The following is a 21027-nucleotide window of genomic DNA, read 5'->3' on the forward strand; positions in this document are numbered from 1 at the left end:
AGAAGACACTGACCCTATAATTCAGCAGACTCTATCCCTAAAATGCCTACAACTCGCCCTGCCTAAACACTCCGACCTGTCCCTCAATTCTATCCGGACACAAATGGTTTTTTCCTGCCTATCTTTCCCTAATCAGCAGCCAGCACGTTGATGTGTGCTCTGTCCCTGAATCTAAGCAGCATAATGACGCCGCTGCGGCTGCCTCGAACTTATAAAGACTTGGTCACATGCTTCAGACGGCCAATCACAGCTACTGAGACATTTGCAGGCATGGCTGGGATGGCTTAAGGCACACCAGTTAAACGATTGTTGATTGGCTGTTGAAAGCCCGCCATGAAAAGAGCGCCAAAGCATGCAAAACCCGGAAATAAAACGACCGAACACGGATTTTTACCCGAACATACAGTAAAGTGTCCGTGTCCGTGTTCGGGTACAAAAAATCCAATTATTCGGTACGAACACGAATAATACAGTCCGTGTTCGCTCAACACTACACACAAATACATCCCCATTTAATAAATATTTCCAGCTATAGTGCAATAAAGGCTTTACTCACCGGCACTGCTTGATGAAGAGCTGCTACTGATCTGCAGTAGTACGGTCTGGGAGGTATAGGCTATTTCACTTTCTTCAGATTCTGAACATGGTGAAACAGGATGAAAATGGTATTTGTTTGCATTAAAACACATACAAACTAATTTATTACCACCAACAAGATTGCATTCCCAGCATTTCATGGAAGTCCAACTGGGCTACAAATGTTTCCTCATTTTGTTAGCAGCCCTCTGTGACCACACAGCTCATTGAATTCAATGCTCTATAAATGGTATAGAGAAGTCTATTTAAAAAATGCTAAAATATTGATTTGCCGTGTAGAAATTTTAGAAGGATTTCTTTTAGCTGAAGAGATAGTGGAATAATGTAAAGGCTTTACTCACTGGCACTGCTTGATGGGGAGTTACTACTGATTTGGCGTAGCACAGTGTGGGAGGTATAGGCTTTTTCACTTTCTTCAGATTCTGAACATGAGGAGGAAAAACATCATTTGTCGAAATAAAAACACACACAAACTATTTATTGCCACCAACAATCTTGTATTACCAGCATTACATGGAGGCCCAACTGTGCTGCAAATGTTTCCCTCTTTTTATTTCCAGCTCTCTCCGACCACACCGCTCATCAAGTTCAATGCACCTCTAATTATATAGAGCAGTGTTTTTTCTACCTTTTTTGAGTCACGGCACCCTTTAAAACTATGCGCAATCTCAAGACACCCCAATGTAAACAAGTGAACGAATAGCTTTACATAATGGAGCAACATCCACACATGTAGGACACCCAATGTTAGAGGTGATTTATTCTTCCAAAGCAAACACACCTTTGCACACTGGTACAGACTAGTATTCCAATGTTTCTCTTCTCCCTCAGTTTCATTCTTACACAGCTAGTGTAACCCCAGTGCTGATAGAGAGGGGCAAGGGAGGGGCCCAATGCCCCTTTATCAGCCAATGACATCATAGGTTGCTAGGACACCAGCAGCTAGAAGGTTGTAATGGTGCACAATAGAAACCTGTGGCTTTGTGTAACTTAAAAGTAGTCTTGACCTGCCTTGTATTCAATTTTTGGACTATTTTATGCATTGTGCCAAGGCACCCTTGAAGCAACCTGAAGGCACCCTGGTTGAAAAAGGCTGATACAGAGAAGTCTCTTAAACAAATACTGAAATATGGATGTCCCAACTAGAAATAAGTGTAGTGATTTTAGCAAAATCGATTTTTCTGTGAAATGACTCGTTTTGTCCTGGCATGTTTTGTTCGGGCCGGCTTGGATAAAGACAGTTGTCTGTAACGTATTGCCACAATTTAGGAGAAGCCTTGTATTTTTTTCTTCTGATTGACTGATGTAGAGATTGTGATATCACCCATCTGCCTCTCCACCACAGCCAATCAGAGGAAACTATGTATTTGCTGATAAAAGTACAAGGCTTCCCCTGAATGTTGGAGATGCAGTATGGGCAACTCTTTCTATATCCAGGAGTAGGGGGGAAGTTACTGCTACTGGAACACAGCATTACTTACTGTGTGTAGCACAAGCTACTCCAGTATATTAAAACCTAAGAAGCAGGTTGTCAACATGCAAATAATTAATTTGGTCCAAACTGGCTCAGACAAATTATTTTAAGTACTAGGAAACCTGGGATTTTCTTTTAAGTATCCCATCATGCTCTACAAGGTGTCTTTTTTCTTTTATAAGTTTTATTTTATTTTTTTTTTGGCTTACATGTAAAAATTGTGAAATCGGGGTAGTCTGCCTCTTGCTAAAATTTTGGAGTGCTGATTTCCCAATTCACTTGGTGGATTAATAAGGGTCTTTACAGAATTGAACACTTTAAAAACAATAAGGGAATAAGGCCACATAGCTACTTTAAAGAAACGTTACAGATGCCACCTTATCGTCTATACCAAATTACACTTTTCCTGCAAACCCTAACAAGAACTCAGGCTGATATAACCACTAGGACCCTGTTCAAGAACAGGTGCATGCGTGGGTCGGAACCGGATGGGGGATTACGGAACTATACGCCCTGTTCACCAATCAGGGAGACAAACCTTCATATCAAACAGCATGGGAATTAGATCTAGGGGAAACAATTGAGGAGAAGATGTGGACAAAATGGTAGACTATGGTGCACAGGGGTATACTCAACACCTCCTTAGTAGAGGCAAACTACAAAGTGATATCGCGCTGCTACCTTGTCCCAACAAGATAGGCGAAGCTGTATCCTGGTACCTCATCCCTATACTTTCGGGGATGTGGACAGGAAGGTGATACAGTGGGTACGAAAAGTATTCAGACCCCCTTAAATTTTTCACTCTTTGTTATATTGCAGCCATTTGCTAAAATCATTTAAGTTCATTCTTCTTCCTCATGAATGTACACACAGCTCCCCATATTGACGGAAAAACACAGAATTGTTGACATTGTTGCAGGATTTATTAAAAAAGAAAAACTGAAATATCACATGGTCCTAAGTATTCAGACCCTTTGCTGTGACACTCATATATTTAACTCAGGTGCTTTCCATTTCTTCTGATCATCCTTGAGATGGTTCTACACCTTCATTTGAGTCCAGCTGTGTGATTATACTGATTGGACTTGATTAGGAAAGCCACACACCTGTCTATATAAGACCTTCCAGATCACAATGCATGTCAGAGCAAATGAGAATCATGAGGTCAAAGGAACTGCCTGAAGAGCTCAGAGACAGAATTGTGGCAAGGCACAGATCTGGCCAAGGTTACAAAAGATTTCTGCTGCACTTAAGGTTCCTAAGAGCACAGTGGCCTCCATAATCCTCAAATGGAAGACGTTTGGGACGACCAGAACCCTTCCTAGAGCTGGCCAAACTGAGCTATCGGGGGAGAAGAGCCTTGGTGAGAGAGGTAAAAAAGAACCCAAAGATCCCTGTGGCTGAGCTCCAGAGATGCAGTCAGGAGATGGGAGAAAGTTGTAGAAAGTCAACCATCACTGCAGCCCTCCACCAGTCGGGGCTTTATGGCAGAGTGGCCCGACGAAAGCCTCTCCTCAGTGTAAGACACATGAAAGCCCGCAGGGAGTTTGCTAAAAAACACCTGAAGGACTCCAAGATGGTGAGAAATAAGATTCTCTGGTCTGATGAGACCAAAATAGAACTTTTTGGCCTTAATTGTAAGCGGTATGTGTGGAGAAAACCAGACACTTCTCATCACCTGTCCAATACAGTCCCAACAGTGAAGCATGGTGGTGGCAGCATCATGCTGTGGGGGTGTTATTCAGCTGCAGGGACAGGACGACTGGTTGCAATTGAGGGAAAGATGAATGCGGCCAAGTACAGGGATATCCTAGACAAAAACCTTCTCCAGAGTGCTCTGGACCTCAGACTGGGCCGAAGGTTTACCTTCCAACAAGACAATGACCCTAAGCACACAGCTAAAATAATGAAGGAGTGGCTTCACAACAACTCCATGACTGTTCTTGAATGGCCCAGCCAGAGCCCTGACTTAAACCCAATTGAGCATCTCTGGAGAGACCTAAAAATGGCTGTCCATTAACGTTTACCATCCAACCTGACAGAACTGGAGAGGATCTGCAAGGAGGAATGGCAGAGGATCCCCAAATCCAAGTGTAAAAGACTTGTTGCATCTTTCCCAAAAAGACTCCTGGCTGTATTAGATCAAAAGGGGGCTTCTACTAAATACTGAGCAAAGGGTCTGAATACTTAGGACCATGTGATATTTCAGTTTTTCTTTTTTAATAAATCTGCAACAATGTCAACAATTCTGTGTTTTTCTGTCAGTATGGGGTGCTATGTGTACATTCATGAGGAAGAAGAATGAACCTAAATGATTTTAGCAAATGGCTGCAATATAACAAAGAGTGAAAAATTTAAAGGGGTCTGAATACTTTTCGTACCCACTGTATGTACCATATCTGGTGGTCCTGTCCGAAGGTCCGGCGTTTCTGGATCAGGATGTTCAACCTGATCCATTCGGTGATGGGGCAGAATGATCCCAGAGCTGCCAAGATGGTGCTGTTTGCCAACCTGTCGGAGGAGATCCCCAGGCATCTAGGTACCTTCATATTCTTTATTCTCCTAGCTGCTAAAATAACCATAGCACGTGCATGGAAATCACCGGTGCTCAATGTTACGATGATTAAACATAAAGTATCCTGGATTATGATCAATGAAAAACTGACCAGTATTCGCAGAGATAGACAAGCCAGGTTTGAGAAAGTGTGGAATCCCTGGGTTACATATCTTCAGGCTCCCTGAACGCTGAGTCATACTGTTAGAGCGCCTCGGACTAAGGGGATATATTTTATCTTACTCTCCTATATCTCTTTCTATTCTTTTTCTTTCTCTTTCTTTTACTTTTGGTTATTGAATCTGTTATATGATCAGGACCGTCTGATGTGAGACACAGAGACCGGTCTCAGTTGATATTTCTATACAGTTCCGACATTTGGATACTATTGGTGATCACCAATTTATTATAATGTTATTTGATGCGTATTGCCATATGACATTGTTTTTATGTTTTTTCTGTGAAGCCTAGATGCTGAATATATTGAAATTGCATCTTGATATTGCTAATTTTCTGATTTTGATTGTTTAAGTATATATTTCTGTATACTGCTTTTAAACTACAATAAAAATGATTGACATAAAAAAAAAAAAGATTTCAGAGTGCTGCACCACAGCCTATATTGGTTTCCACAATCTAGATTTACTTGGAACCCTTTCCTTACCAGGCATAGATGTTAGGCAGTTCACCAGTACTTGGTAACTTCTATTAGGGGAAGAAGATGAATCTAAAAGCATCATCTGGAATGAGAAAAAAGGGAGTTTAAAATGACCTGCAATAACCATAGTAAACACAGAAATTTTTTACATATCCATTTGTGCACTCTCCTTAGCATTATTTTCAAGCATATTAAAACTAAAATCATATAGCCACTTCTAGCATACAGTTAACTTAACCACTTGCAGACTGGACCGTTTCACCCCCTTTCAATCTAGGCAATTTTTCAGTTTTCAGTGCTGTCACGCTATGAAGGACAAAACACCCAAATTCATTTTATATTGTTTTTTGATACAGCTAGAGCTTTCTTTTGGTGGAATTTAATCACCACTGTTTTTTTACTTTCTATTATATAAAGAAAAAAAGACCTACAATTGAAAAAAAAATATATATATATTTTCTTAGTTTCTTTTATCAAACTTTGCAAATTAACAATCTTGATAAATACATTTGGTCCAAAATGTATTCTGCTACATTCCTTTGGTGAAAAAAAAAACAAAAACAAACCAATGTATATTATTTAGTCTGTGGGAAAGGTATATAGTTTACAATTTGTGGTATATATATTACGGAAAATTTTTGTCAAATACTTACAGTAATTGTCCTTTCCTGGCCTACCCTCATGTAAGCACATAATGGGTTAACTCCTCCTCTGGTCAAGTATGGGATTTTATGGGCAGGAGTACAGGAGAATAAGCAAAAGTAGTATAATATACAAAATTTATTGCGAATTAGCAATATATATACAACAATTAAATGGTGACTTTAATGGGTAAAGTCCCATTGTGCAGTGAAGGAGAAGAAATAAAGTGTGTTTGCATGTGGCAATAAGTGACTTAAAAGTGGGTTATATGTGGTCTTGCTCTGCTGTTCCTCATGTCAAAAGACCGGGATGAGTGCAGAGGAGGTGCCAGATCGGTGATCACCGATCTGGCACCTCCTCTGCACTCATCCCGGTCTTTTGACATGAGGAACAGCAGAGCAAGACCACATATAACCCACTTTTAAGTCACTTATTGCCACATGCAAACACACTTTATTTCTTCTCCTTCACTGCACAATGGGACTTTACCCATTAAAGTCACCATTTAATTGTTGTATATATATTGCTAATTCGCAATAAATTTTGTATATTATACTACTTTTGCTTATTCTCCTGTACTCCTGCCCATAAAATCCCATACTTGACTTGAGGCACCACAAACCACAAACAAGTTTGTCGGGATGGTGGCAGAAACGATTATAATCTTCCAATGTAAGATCCAAAAAACTTATCTCTTCAACTCCTCCTCTGGAGCCCACAGGACCACCTCTTCCTAGCTAAATAGAAGACTCCCCCACTGAAGTGTTTGATAACCTAGCCTGTGATAGGCCACTAGGAGGGAGTACTGTGCTCACGTGAGGATAGGCCAGGAAAAGAAAACTACGGTAAGTATTTGATAACCATTTTCAATATTCCTGGCCCTACCTAACGTCAGCATACAATGGGATTGGTTGAATAAATGGGCTGGAGAGAACACATGAAAAGAAACACTGACAATCAAAGAAAAGCTGCCAAAGACAAAAATATTTTATATGTCTCGTCCCAAACTTTGCTAGCCATCTCTCATATCCTTCACTGAAATCCTGGCATAACTGCCCCAAAAGGCTCCTCCAGTTGAAGAAGCTTGGCCCTGTTCCTGCATAGAAAGGCCTACTTCCTGCATGCCAATCTAATCAAAACTGGTAAACCAATAGAAGATGACTCATTAACCTGACGGCGAAATGAAAAGATTGTCCACTTTCCTCATGTCTGACCTTTGCATGTACACTGTTAGCAACTTGTGTCAGGACCTGAAGTCTTCCTACTGTGTACTCAGTGACTCCATGTGAATGCTTGGAGAGACTGCCCCTAGGTTTTCCTGGAAACTGGAAACCACTTGGAGATAGATGTAGTATTACTATTTTTTTTAGTAAAAAGACAAAAAAGGGATCTTTGCAGGAAAATGCTGCAATCTCCAACATCTGTCTGAAGCAACTGCTGACAGAGGAACTAGTTTTACCATTAGGAACTCCAATGGAAATGAAGCTATTGAAGCAAAGGATGCCTGTACTAGTGCTTTCAGAGCCAAACCTAAATCCCATGAAGGGAACAAGAATTTCCTTGGTAGTGGTATATGTTTTAACAGCCTGCATGATGCATTTGTTCAATGGCGATTCCACCCATCTGCAGCCTGAAAAATAGGATAAAGGCAGAGACCTGTACTTTAATGGAGTTATAGGCCAGACCAACCTCAAGCGTTGATTGTAAAAATGTCCAGGATATTGGCTATAGCTGCGGACACAGGAGAGAAAATTTTGCTGAACAAACAGAACAAACTAATTTCATATCTTCTTATATGTAGCCTTTATGGTCTTGTGGTCTTCACCAAGCTCTGAACCACCTCGGATGAGAATCCCAGCACCTCTAGTCCGACCGATTCAATAGTCAGGGTATTAAGAATCTCACTGGATTGGGGTGTGCTGCCATGGACATTGGCCTAAAAGATCTTGTTTGACTGGAAACGGGATTGGTAGTGCGGATGACATCTGGGGGGGCAATGAAAACTAAACCCTCCTCGGCAGGTGGAAAGCACCTGTATGGCATAAATGTGTTCTGTTCAAATCTTCAGAAGAATCTACATAATCAAGGACACTGGAGGAAGACAAACACCAATGGAAAAAAACCCATGGCACTGTGAATCCCCCTTCTATCAGTTCACCTTTGTACCCTGTTATAAATACCAGAGGCTGTGTGTTCAGTGGACTCTCTATAAGAACAACCACTGGAATGCCCCATAGAGCCAATACTAGTTGAGGTATGTATTGTTGGAAAATAATTTACCTAACTGATCCATTAGTGCATCCTGCTTTCCTAGTAAGTAGACTGCTATTAACTGCCTGCAAGCAGCTTTCCACTCAGCAAAAAGGTTATGTTAGGAAAAAGTAAAAGTTAAAGACAGACACGTGGTGCCCCCTTGATTGGCAATGTAGGCTACTGCTGTCTTGTTGTCAATAATCAACTTCACTCGGGCCCCTTGGAGGAAGATCCTCAAACTCTTGCAGATCCGAGAAGAAACTGCCTTACATTTAAGACAGTCAGAGCATCTGCATTCCACTAGGCTCCAATGGCCTTGCACTAGTATCCTCAGACTGGAGGCAGACTGGCATCTGAGGTCAGAATTATTCCATCTCCTGGGCTGAGAGGCACGCCACAAAAGAGGCACACTGGTGTCCAAAACTCTTGCTAATTTGCGCAGACACAAAGACCTTCTGATCCATAGGCAGCCCATCCCATTGACTGAGGAAGGCAAATTGAAAAGCCCCAAGGCAGCACTGGAATGGCTGCTGTAAAATGTCCCAATGGGGACAATGCAGTCCCTCGCTGACATATATGCTGCCTCCATGACTCTTCGTACGCAGATTTTCAATTTGCAAATTTTGCAGTTTTGAAAAACTACTTGAATTATTCGGGCATTAAAAACAAATCCAAGATCCTTCATAGATTTAAGAAGGGGTTAACTGCATTTTTTGTTTGTTCACTAGTCGACTGAACTTGGAAAAGGATTTCTAGGACAAGATTGAGATGTTTTGCCAGCTCCTGGCTTACACCTGCGACAATCAGAATGTCGTCCAAGTAGTGGTAGAGCCTTGTCCCCAAAGAAGAATTACTGCCACTACTGCCAACAAAATGTTTAAAAAGTTTCTTGGTGCTGTGCCAATTCTAAAACACCTGAACTGGAAGTGACAACTGGTCACTGCAAATTTCAGATGTCTCTGGTGTTACAGACCGATTGGTACATGGAAGTATATGTCAGCCAGGTTGAATGACTCTAACTGGTCCTCATGCTGAACTATCGCCATGACTGTTTGCATGGACTCATAGTTACATAGTTAGTGAGGTTGAAAAAAGACAACAGTCCATCCAGTTCAACCTATGATGTGTGTGTGTGTGTTTGCTTTTAACCGATAGTTACTTAGTGAGGTTGAAAAAAGAAAGACTCCACCTTGAACCTTTTGTTGTGTATGTACCCATTTGATCTCTTCCAACCCAGACAGTCGGGAAAGCTCCAGAGGCCTTGGGTACTAGAAAGAATAGGAGAAACCCCCAGATTTGTTCTTTTGGTGGCAGCAGCACTATGGACTTGTTGCAGTATAATTCCTATATGTAATCTTATAGTAATTCTTTCTTCTTAAGATCTGTTGGTCATGAATTAAAGGATTTGGTAATTGTAGTCACAGCTAACTGTTTTTGATGTTTGTCGCCCCTCCAAAAAAGGCTATCCTGGCTCCCACTGGAAGACACTGGTTGGGCCAACCTTCAAAAGACTTTCCAGATGTCTAGCAGCCTGCTGTGGATTTGATTTCATGTAAAAATGAAGTTTGAGATCCCTTCACTGTGATCTGGTAAATTTCAGCCTGGCCTATATGATTTGGCCTCCTGAACCCTTCTGAAGATCAACCGACTTGAGTAAAGAGATGACTGCTTCCTCCTATTAGACTGCAGCCACAATCTGAACATTTTTTCTGTCATTCGCTTATTCCAGAGTTTTGCCAAACAACAACCTCCTATTATGGAGAATGTTACAAAGGGCTTGTGTGGAAGTTTCATCCACCCTCCAGTGGCACAACCACAAAGTTCTCATCACTGTGACTTAATGCGCCAGCCCTAAAACTAGGTCTATTGAAGCCTCAGCCAAAAGTCAGCAGCCAGGTTTAAGTCCTCCAGAACCATGCCTATTCCTGCAGGTTACACTTGAATTAAAGACCATTTCTTAATGCTTTAAACATCACAGTTACAGCCCATTCACACTGGCGCGACAGGATTTTGTGGGGCGACCTGTGAAGTCGCGGTGCACAGCGTGCACCGCGACCTCGGCGTGACTTGCACGGACTTCATATAATTGAAGTCAATGCAAGTCGCCTCCAGGTCGCCCCAAAATAGTACAGGACCCTTTTTCTAAGTCGGAGCGACTTGTGTCGCTCCTATTAGAACGGGTCCTGTACTATTCAGTGGCGAGCGACCCACTGCGACTTGTCAGGTGACCAAGTCGCCTGACAAGTCGCGCTAGTGTGAATGGACCCTTAACGCTGTTGCTAGTCAACAGGCAAAAAACCTGCCACAGTATAGATTTTCTGCCAGTTCATCACAATTTTTACGTTGAAGGGGCCTTTCTGCATGCACATTTTTGAAGTGTTCATGTGCTTTTTCAATGCTTTCCGCCATGTTACAGATGCGTTCCATACGGAAAAAATGGAACATGTTCTCCTTTAGTTGACTGTACTGGAACACACTGCACTGGTGTGATGTAGGCCATTTGAATCCATGGTAAACACTGTTCATGCATTTTTGGCTCAGAATAAGAACACATTGAACTGCATCTGGTGTGAACCAAGTCCACTTTTCAATCCATAGGATCCCTAAAGGTATTGAAAGGCAAAGACACTTGTACACCAGACACTGGCGGGCCCCATCCACTTCTGGATGTAAGTTGCTTAAACATGCATCAGCCACCTTCATTGTATAAAGCTTGGAGAACTTTACTGTAAATTGGCCTTCTTTCCAGATCTCTCCCATTCTTTATCAATGAGCTTTTAACTCACTGTCATTATGGGAAAAGAAGGCCCTTCCTTTTCCACATTTGGAAATATCTGCATGCTTTTTGTGATGGTTGGGCCTGCGTCTTGACTGTGGTAGGGATATTTGCCGCATACTTTCAGCTACAGCCTCTAGGCTTTGAAATTTGTGCATCTGCTTTCTTCTCAATTGTCATTTGAGACAATCCATGCAAATTCATTTCCAGTCACTGCAGACTGCATGCAGGTGGAACATGCAACCAGGACCGGGCAAGGCATTTTCTATTGCGCTGATTTAAACGCATGTGACCCACTGCCACGTGAGCTGCTTGAGGAGCATGAAAGCCGCCCTGTGCGGGAATCCTAGGAATGCAGATTGTCCTGGTCAGGAGATGACCAGTGGCGGGTCTTATGTTTCTGGAGAGTTTGCATTTAGGGCTTCTGCTCTTAAAATAATGCAAAACACCATACTTTGCATTCCTTGAGTATTCCTGGAGCACTCTTTTAAAAATCTGTCACACGCTGCCCCCTTCTACCTTTTGCTAGTCTTCTGTGCCACTGACAGGTGTGATGAGCTCATGCAAAAAAATACGGAAAATAAATCATAATTCTCTCACCAAGAAAAAAACAGGTATCCTGTCCCTTTAAGACCCATCTGCATTTATCTACTTATTTCAGAAGCAGTAGCAGGTGAAGTCAGGCAGCCCTTCCAGAGGAAGACAGGAGACACAGAATCTGAGACAAAAACCAGTCAGACTGTCTAACCCCCAGAAACACAGCACAGCAGGGGAGCAAACAGCAACAAGTCTTTACCTCACAAGAGACAACTGGCAGGACTGCAAAGAGAGGGAGAGAAACCAGTTTCTCTGCCAGCTCTAAGACTGTTTAGGCTGCTGCTTGGCGACTGGCAGTCACTACCCCGCCTCGTCTCCCTGCCCTCTAGGACATTATCCACCGCCGCTCTCAGACTGAAAACAAAGCCAGGAGAGCAGTGCGGCACACTGCCTATACAAGACAGGAAAAACCCCAATGGTGACATTGCAGAGCTTTGCAATACCACACCTGTAGAATATTTGTGCTATCTAAGCATCATTTGCCCGCAGCCTGGCACAAAGAGCACCCAGTTTTAAGTCTGGTAAATTTGTACTGTACATTTAGAACTTTGAGATCCAGATTTGGGCTAATATCCCCCTTGGGCTTGAGAATAGTAAACATGTTGGGGTAAAATTCAATGTCAAATCAATAGCAAAAGAGTGCCTACCTAAAGCGGTTGTAAACTGCTGGTGCTTTAAAAAATCCTGCAAGGCAATGTCATATTGTGCTAGTAAGCCATCCCGCGCCCCCGATGTCACCGCTGAGATGGCTGACATCTTCCCCCGGTTTTCCTTCCAGGTTCATGGCCTCCAGCTACACAAGTGGCTGGGGGCGGGATGACGTCACTCCCAAGCATGCACGCAGGAGCCGCCGTTTCTGTTGAAGGCCTGCCCTCTGAATATCTCCTAAACTGTGCAAGTTTAGGAGATATTCACAGTACCTACAAGTAAGCCATACTATAGGCTTACCTGTAGGCACAAGTGGTAGTACAGAGTTTAATACCACTTTAAACCTGTGCAAATACAAACATGCAATATCATACCAGGAAATTTACAAAACATCCATTATAAATAAAGTGTAATCCATAAAACATCTATAACTCGACAATCAGACACCCAAGATGCTAATGAAAATCTTCCTGCCACCGTTGCACTGATGAAGTGGAAATCAAATCATCCAGTGAATAATCCCATAGGACAGCAGCTCAACATCACAATCGACCCTCAAGATTACTAGAAGGTCTGAAAGTGTTTTTCGTATTAATCCAATCTGAACTGCTGTTCTTATATACTGTATGAATCTGGATCACAGATGGATACATCAAGATGGAAAACCCATTTGCATGGAAAAAGAGGAAACAATCATACAACAAAAGTAACATTTTAAAACTTTTTTTATTAAAAAAATAAAATAAAAGGTTACATACAGTATCTCACAAAAGTGAGTACACCCCTCACATTTCTGAAAATATTTTATCATATCTTTTCATGTAACAGCACTGAAGAAATGACACTTTGCTACAATCTTTCACACTTGTGCGACTTGTCATGCGCTTTGGGACTGCAAGATCGCATGACAAGTCGTTCTCCATTTTTTCCAATGAGTACCGTTCATATCTGTGCGACTTGAAGTTGCACCAACTTCAAAGTAGTTCCTGCACTACTTGCATTTTGAGGTCCAAAGGCATTCAAGCCCAGTCAAACTTGCATCAAAATCGCGTCAAAATTGCAGCAACAAAGACTTTAAAGTCGCACAAGTGTGAAAGGGGCCTTCAGTAGTGAGTGTACAGCTTGTATAACAGTGTAAATTTGCTATCCCCTCAAAATAACTCACACAGACATTAATGTCTAAACCTCTGGCAACAAAAGTGAGTACACCCCTAAGTGAAAATGTCCTGATTGGGCCCAATTAGACACCCCCCCCCGAAGTCATGTGATTCGTTAGTATTACAAGGTCTCAGGTGTGAATGGGAAGCAGGTGTGTTACATTTGGTGTTATCGCTCTCACTCTCTCATACTGGTCACTGGAAGTTCAACATGGCACCTCATGGCAAAGAACTCTGAGGATCTGAAAAAAGAATTGTTGCTCCACATAAAGGTGGCCTATGGTATAAGAAGATTGCCAATACCCTGTGTCATGTGTGTTGTCGCATGAAAAGATATTATAATATATTTACAAACATAGGCATGGGTCAGTATGTAATAAATCCCACACTCCGGCATCACAAACCAGGCACTTTTATCGCTCAAAAGCGTCCAAACGTGATGACATCTCCGGGAACCCAACCTATGCATACGAGTTTCGTCAAAATGACTTTCTCAGGGGCTTCTAAGGAATCACATGCTGACATTCTGGTTTTCAGAAATCATTCATTGGCACCCTACACATCTACTATATTTACATTAATCACAACTGTCCCAAAAAGTTCACTATAATTTGAATCCCATATGTTGAACACGTGCAAGCATCCCCAGCGGATGTCTGTTGAACTTTTGGTTTAATATACAAATCAATCAACTATATCCTTTCAAAGAAAAGCAATTTACGTTACCCATAAAACTCAAAATATTGCCCATCTTTTATAAACAAGATATAAAACATCCACAAAATATGTAACTATTTCCAGAGCTTATCAGAACTGAATATATTATACACATTCACAGTTATGAGGGAAAATATTTTTCACATACGGCAGATTTCCTGTCAACAGACCTTAGGAGGGATATTGCCTGCGATGTTTGATGATGTGAAAGAACAGATTGCATTTCATAACACTGTAAATAGTATACAAATATCTAGTTCTATACTAAGTGTTAGCACTCTTGTTTTGGGTCATGGATTTAATTCGCACCAGTGATATAATATATACATTCTTCTTGTGTTTGTATGGGTTTCTTTTAGATCTACTTTTCCCTCAGCAGAAATAATATTATTTCATTAGTATCTGGCCTAGCTGGCCTTTGTGTAAGTGTGGGTACCTATATACGTTTGGCAGGGACGATGGACTGTAAGCCTGTGTGAGGTAAGGACTGATGTGAATGGTTTTAAGTAGTTCCTAAAATGCTGCCTATGTTGGCATTTTATAAATCAAGTAAATGCATTTAATTGTTCCTCTGTGGTAACAGGGATCTAAAATGTTTAAGCGAAAAATGATCAAGTCGTGTATCATATTACCCCAGCTGAATTTCTGTTTTTGACAAGAGATTGCTCATGTTCCTTTTTCCGAGTAAAACTTTCTCCGGGGTAAATGATCAACATCCCAAGCAGGCATATGAGACATGACTATATTTCTAGTAGTAGCAACTATGTGACATAAGTTCAGAGGGCTGACAGTGATTTAGTCTCCACTAGCATATGTGTGAAGGCCATTGCTGCAGAGCGCCTGGATGAATTAGATTCCGTGCATCATCACTATGAGAGTTGGCTGGATGATAAGATAAGCGTTTTGACTCCAGCATTGCAAGGCATATGATACTGGAAAATACCCGTCCAGCCTAGCACACCGTCAGCTTTTGTATACTCATACAAACTGCTACAAAAATTATACAGAATTAGAAAGACATTAAATAGACAGTAAATAGATGCAATTAAAATAATGAATAGTTCAGAGAAACAACACAAAAATAGTGCAATTCATGGAATTATTTTAATGTCAGTTTTGAGGAACTTTAAAGACAATTCAGAATTCAAGTGCATTTAAAGAGGAAGTAAGTTCGCTATAATTTTTTTCTTTTTAAGACTCCCAGGTGGGTTATGCCATATTGTACTAGTATGCACAGCATATTAGTACATTATGGCAGAGTTACCTGTCATATGGTGTCCTCCAGCGCAGAGCTGGGACCGATCTGGCGGGGCCCCCAGCGCTTCCATCGGAAGGGTTACTGTACCGCGCGGGAAAGCGTGCGCTGGAAAGTTCTGCCTAGCAGAAGGAGCCACCGACAATCTGGAGATGTGGGCAGAGACGCCGCTCACGCACAACCAATCTGGAACAGGAAGGAAAGCCTATAAATTACTTCCGCCTCCGGGTGGGGCTGAGAGGGAGACATGTGTGTGGAGGAGCAAGATGGCGAGTACCGGAGAGAGCCGGAGCGCAGTAGAGGCTATCCCACGTGTTGACGGAGAACCTGCGGAGAAGACCAGAGTGCCAAAGACATCCACCCTGTGGGATACGGGGGTGCGGATGGTGCCCGACAGAAGACTGGCATTGTGCACCGGAGGAGGCGTGGAGCATTTGCGCCTGGTATGTCCTCAGTGTCTGAATGTGACCATGCGCATGCAAGTGTGGGGCCAGTGCGGGCACTGCGGCAATCTACCGCTGCGGGCAGAAGAGAGTGGAGGTCGGCCCAGAAGATTGAATGTGTATTGGGAGACAGAGTCACTCACGCCCTGTCGGCTGCCCTTCGTTGGCCGAGAAAGAGGAGTGCTGAAGTTCCTGATGCAGCTGGAGTCCATGCAGTCAGTCAATGGTCCAGGATGCAAGTGGGAAGAGGCCCGAATGTCCAAGCCAGGGTGCATGCAGGTAGTGCGGGCCGGGGAGCTGCCACCTGGTGCATCAAAAGCTGCAGCGGCAGAAGCAAAGTCTGCTCCCATACAAGCAGAGGGGAGAAGATGGCCAGTGGTGACTGGGGTGAGCAGCGAGGAAGAGGCCGGGGTCATCGATGTGGGGGTCTCCTAGCTTCCAGAATCTGTTCGGATCCTTGGAGGAGGAATTGTATATCTGGAAGTCTGAGGAAGAAACTTAATGGGACTGGGGGTCCGGGGATCGGAGCAGTCCAGACAGTTTTGACATACCTGAACCTGATGAGGATGTTAGGTATTCTATGGTGTGAGGATAGTGCACCAGGTATCAGGGGTTCTGTGAGGCCTATGCTAATAGGGTCCCAGATCTATCCCCACCTAGAAACTATGCTCGGGCTCGGGATCAAAATGAGGCCTATGCCTCCCTCATCAAAAGAGAGGAGATCCCATACTCCCCAGCTGGAAGAGGTAATCGGAAGACCCTCCCCAGATTTTTCAGGATGCAGAGGTGGATACAGTGGAAAGTGGCCTTAGAGTATGGGTATGACTATCCCTATGCTCCACGGGAGGCCATACTTGAAATAGAGGCCCGAAGAGAGTCCTGGTGTGATGAAGCTATATGGGACTTCCTCTTTATCCCCAAACCATACCGTAATCAGTCCAGGCTGGACTTGTGGAAGACCTTCCAGTCCGTGAAGGCACAATGGAATCATGGGCAGGCCATCTATTTGGACCGGGTGGAGGTCCGCCGCCCAGACGGATCAGGCCAGGCCTGGTCGATCAGAATCCAGGAAAAGGAAGGAAAGACTGTGTGAATTCCCCATCCAGACTTTTATTCCTGAAAAGGATATACTAAGTCCAATTGAGGCTGGCTAGCCTATACCTACGTAACTGACAAGCTAAATGGAAAGCTCAGTTGTTGCTGGGGCTTAGGCCCTGTTCCTGTTACCCCCTCCCCTTATATCCTTGCAGAAGGGGTTGAGTAAATCACCAGCTGCCACAAGCTAGTGGACTTATATCAGAGGGCCGACCCTCTGAAAAAAAAAAAAAAAAAAACCTATCATATGCTGTTCGGGAGATCCTTTGGGCCATCGGGTCGGGATCTTGGATTACAAATCTATTTAGATTTCCAATGGGACTACCTTTGGGCCAACAGGCCGACAGTGGAACTCTATGGGTGACCGCCTGAGGGAGTGGGTGGTGCCCTGGGAATTTTTGGTGGGGGGTGCCCTGGTGCCAGGGGCCCCTGAAGAAATTACTCCTGACCCTTGCAAGACTGATAGGTTGTCCAGGCTCTGGCAACCAAGTCTGTTGGGAAGAAGAAATGGTGCTGAATATGGCAGTAAAGAGGATACTGCCAACACTCATCTTCTTGTATTAAGGATAGATAGTCAGAGACAGGGCCCAGGATCATCTTGGAGGAATGGTGCTGGACGTCGTGTAAAGACCTGTTGTGTTGTTAGTCAGAGATGCTGGATAAGAATGCCGCCCCTGCGGGGAGGGTCTTCTCACAAAACATTCAGTTAGACATGTGGTTCCTATGTACATGCAGAAGTGTCTAACTTTATTTTCTTCCTTTCCAGATTGTTTAGAACTACTAGAGGTAGTTAGTTAGGGTATTGTGTATTTTTTCCTTTTCCCCCTCTCCAGGTTTGTGGGGTACTCCTTCGGGTTTTTTTTCTTTCCGGTAGGGAATTTTTGTAGGGGGCGGCTGCCCCAGAGCCACTGGGGACATGGCTCAATTTTGGTGGGGGGTGGATGTAGCACCCTCCTAGGTAGGTGCTAGGAAAAGTATAGTTTGCTCTGCCTGCTTCACAGGGGAGCCTGATTAGTAGTTAGGTCTGTTGCATGTGTCCATGCGTGATTCATCTGGTCTGAGGGAGTGTCCCTATTGTATCCAATAGGGGAGCCTGTTGGACAGTGGAAGAAACCCAGCCAGTGACACACAGGCTTTTATGACTATCCCAGTGGGTAGGCACAACAGTGGTGCATCCTTGAATATGTTATAAAAGCCACAGGCACATGTGACAGGGTGTCGATGGGCGGGAAGCCAGGTCCCAGGAGGAGGGTGACGGCTGTCTCTCCTCCTACTGCTGAGGAAGGTGGTTACGGGCCGTCGGCCTTGTGGACCAGAAGTGTAGTGCTGAACCAGGAGGTCCAGTGGATACTGACAGTTGAGCAAGTGGCAGAGCAACCTGAGGAAAAATAGTATCCTTGAGTACCAGGGAGCTTGCTGGGGGTCTGCCCAGGAAGGGGACCACTCCAGTAGGAGTCAGTGGACGGGAGCTAGCACACACAGCAAGTAAGAAAGGGGGTGCCAAGTTAGGACCCTGAAGGTTCAACACAAAAGGATCACATTTACTATCTTCACTTCAGTGGCAGAGTGAAGCAGCGGCCTTGCCATTGTCTGAGCCAAGTGTTAAAGTGACAAGTTTTCTACAGACTGTTGCTATGGGTAACCCAGGGGAATCCAATCTCAGCAGCTCCCTAGGGGGTAGTGCTACACTTTTTATTTGCTTCCTTTTTTCAAAGCAATCAACTGTTAGCAGGGAACCTGCTGACAGCTGAGGAGTTTTTGGTTGTTAAGGACGCGGTGGCCAGCTTCCCGGCCCACTGCTTAGCAACCAGCTATTTGTTCCCTGACCCCCAAATACTGCATGTGATACCGCCAGCAAAACCCTGGTGGTAATTGTCGTATGCCTTTTTACTCACTGGTCCATTTGTGAATTGGATTAAAGCTCCTTTCACACTTGTGCAACTTGTCCTGCGACTTTGGACTGCAAAGTCGTATTACAAGTCATACCCCATGATTTCTAATGAGTACTGTTCATATCTGTGCGACTTTAAGTCGCAGTGACTTCAAAGTAGTCCGTGCACTACTTCGGTCTGACTTTGATGTGACTTGAGGTCCATAGACCTCAAGATTACACAAGCATTGCTTCAAGTCACGTCAAAGTTACCACAAAGTCACGCGACAAAGCCACATCAAAGTCGCAAAACTTTCAGGACGCACAAGTGTGAAAGGGGCCTTAAGAGCTTTCTATGTAATATTTATATATTATTTTTTTGTGTGAGTAAGGCCCCTTTCACACGAACGATCCGATCAGATTCGCCTGTCAGTTTTTTAGGCGGACCTGATCGGATCCTCCATGCATCCCTATGGGGCAGCGATGGCAGCGGAGACATGTCCGCTGACACCCGCTGCCATCCGCATCCGATCCTGTCCGTGAAATCCAGACGAATGTAAACCCTATTTTCCATCCGTCCAGAGAATCGGATGGCATCGGATGAGAGCGGACAGGCAGTCCGCTCTCATCCGATTCCCCCATAGAGAGCAGCAGGGCTCTGACACCTCCCTCTCCGCACACAGAGCAGAGAGGGAGCTGTCATCTGCCTGCTCAGCGGGGATCGGCGGATCGATCCCCGCTGAGCAGAGAACGGAGCTCATCGGAAGGCGGTTCGTGTGATAGGACCCTTATACTAAATTTACTGCATGCGATAATTGGTGTAAATGAGTAACACGATACCCTTGCGTTATCGCGTGCGGTAAACGTTAGTGAATTGATCCCAATGTACTATCAGATAGGAGACATAAAATTAAACAAAAAACTTTAAAAGACAACAGCCACACACACAATTAGGAAGCATGTACGCAGTTAAATACCTGGTGTACAAAACATATTAGATATATTCACACACAAGCAGAAGAACAATCTTAGGTCCAACTTTTAGGCTTAACTGTAAAATAAGAAATAGTACACGTTTTCGCATTGTCATTTGCAGTTGTTGGTGTTGTAGTTTTAAGCCTGGTACACACTAATAGTTTTTTTTTTTTTTTTCGTTCAACCAGGCAGGGCTAAAAGATAAAAAACTGACAGCTCAGGTCAGAGCCGCTGTACTAACTACCCAACGTTAGTACTGCGATTTCCCCTGCTGTTCTATTGTGTTCAGACAGGGGAACGCTCCCCCCCACCAGAACACTCCTGTCAGTGCTCTCAGCCGACTTACCATCGAGGCCTTTTGCAATATCACTTATGAAGATATTAAACAAACTGATCGCCAAAACTTTCTCTGTCATAGCCCAAGCTACTTTTTGGTGATCTGGCAAGCACCTGCAGCGTAGTACCTCCTGGCCTTTTAGACACCAGCACTGCAGTATTTCATGGTGAAGTGGCGAGCACCAGAAGTGCAGTACAAGCTGCTGAGGTGGCTAGCACTAGTAGCTGTTGTATCAGGGAATGCATGAACGATGAATTAATTTGCGTTAATTTTTAGCTAACAAAATTCTTTAGGGATACGAACAAGATTAATGTGGGTACAGACTGACCTGTCTACATAAATTAGTATTTATTACAATAAGTCACATACACCATAAATAGTTTGATTAATAGGTGGACACAGACACTACAATTTTGCAACGAAGGTTTGAACACTAACTGTTTATCGTGAGGTATATACTGATGAGACAATAATGATTTTCCTCTTCTTTAGATCTCCTAACCGATTGGATAAAATTTGCCAAATAATAATCTGCGTTGGACTAACCTGACCCGTGACCCGTTTATTTTTTTCTGATATGTTGGTGTTATATCTTTCACTTAAATGTTAAAGGTTGCACTAAATAAATACAGCTGAATAAAACAAAAACTGTGTCTATCTTCATTTCAAGCCGCAAAGTAACAAAATGTGATCATTTTAAAGGGGGTGATTCTTTCCTATACCCACTTTATGTTGGTATGTTATGACAGTGTCATGAGGTCTTAACCTTAGGACTTGTGAGAGATAATGGAATACGCATATGCTATATACAAATAAATAGTTCCTGAATTCAACTGTATAAACCTCCCATAGAGATCCCTATAATGAGAGATATTTGTCTATTGTTTACCTTTCCAAAAGCTAGGAAACTGGCAAGAGCTGGACATACAGGCTGTTAATTGTTTCACCCACATAATATTGGAGTATAGAAACTTTCCCA

At 43.3% G+C, this 21027-nt stretch overlaps 1 protein-coding gene across 1 annotated transcript in view; it reads right to left on the reverse strand.

Annotated features, from left to right (window-relative positions):
• LOC309545596 (uncharacterized protein) overlaps nucleotides 1–21027 on the reverse strand; it is a gene marked incomplete at its 3' end in the record, with an annotated part of 151007 nt that overhangs the window by 93405 nt on the left and 36575 nt on the right. The window contains exons 3-5 of the mRNA XM_082244831.1: nucleotides 5290–5365; nucleotides 939–1019; nucleotides 557–637 (exon numbers count right to left, since the gene is read on the reverse strand). Coding sequence (XP_082100957.1) covers nucleotides 557–637; nucleotides 939–1019; nucleotides 5290–5365 — 238 coding nt within the window. The remainder of the gene's footprint in view (nucleotides 1–556; nucleotides 638–938; nucleotides 1020–5289; nucleotides 5366–21027) is intronic.

The sequence above is a fragment of the Pelophylax lessonae genome (assembly GCF_965119305.1).
Source record: "Pelophylax lessonae genome assembly, chromosome: 1".
Lineage (NCBI taxonomy): Eukaryota > Metazoa > Chordata > Amphibia > Anura > Ranidae > Pelophylax > Pelophylax lessonae.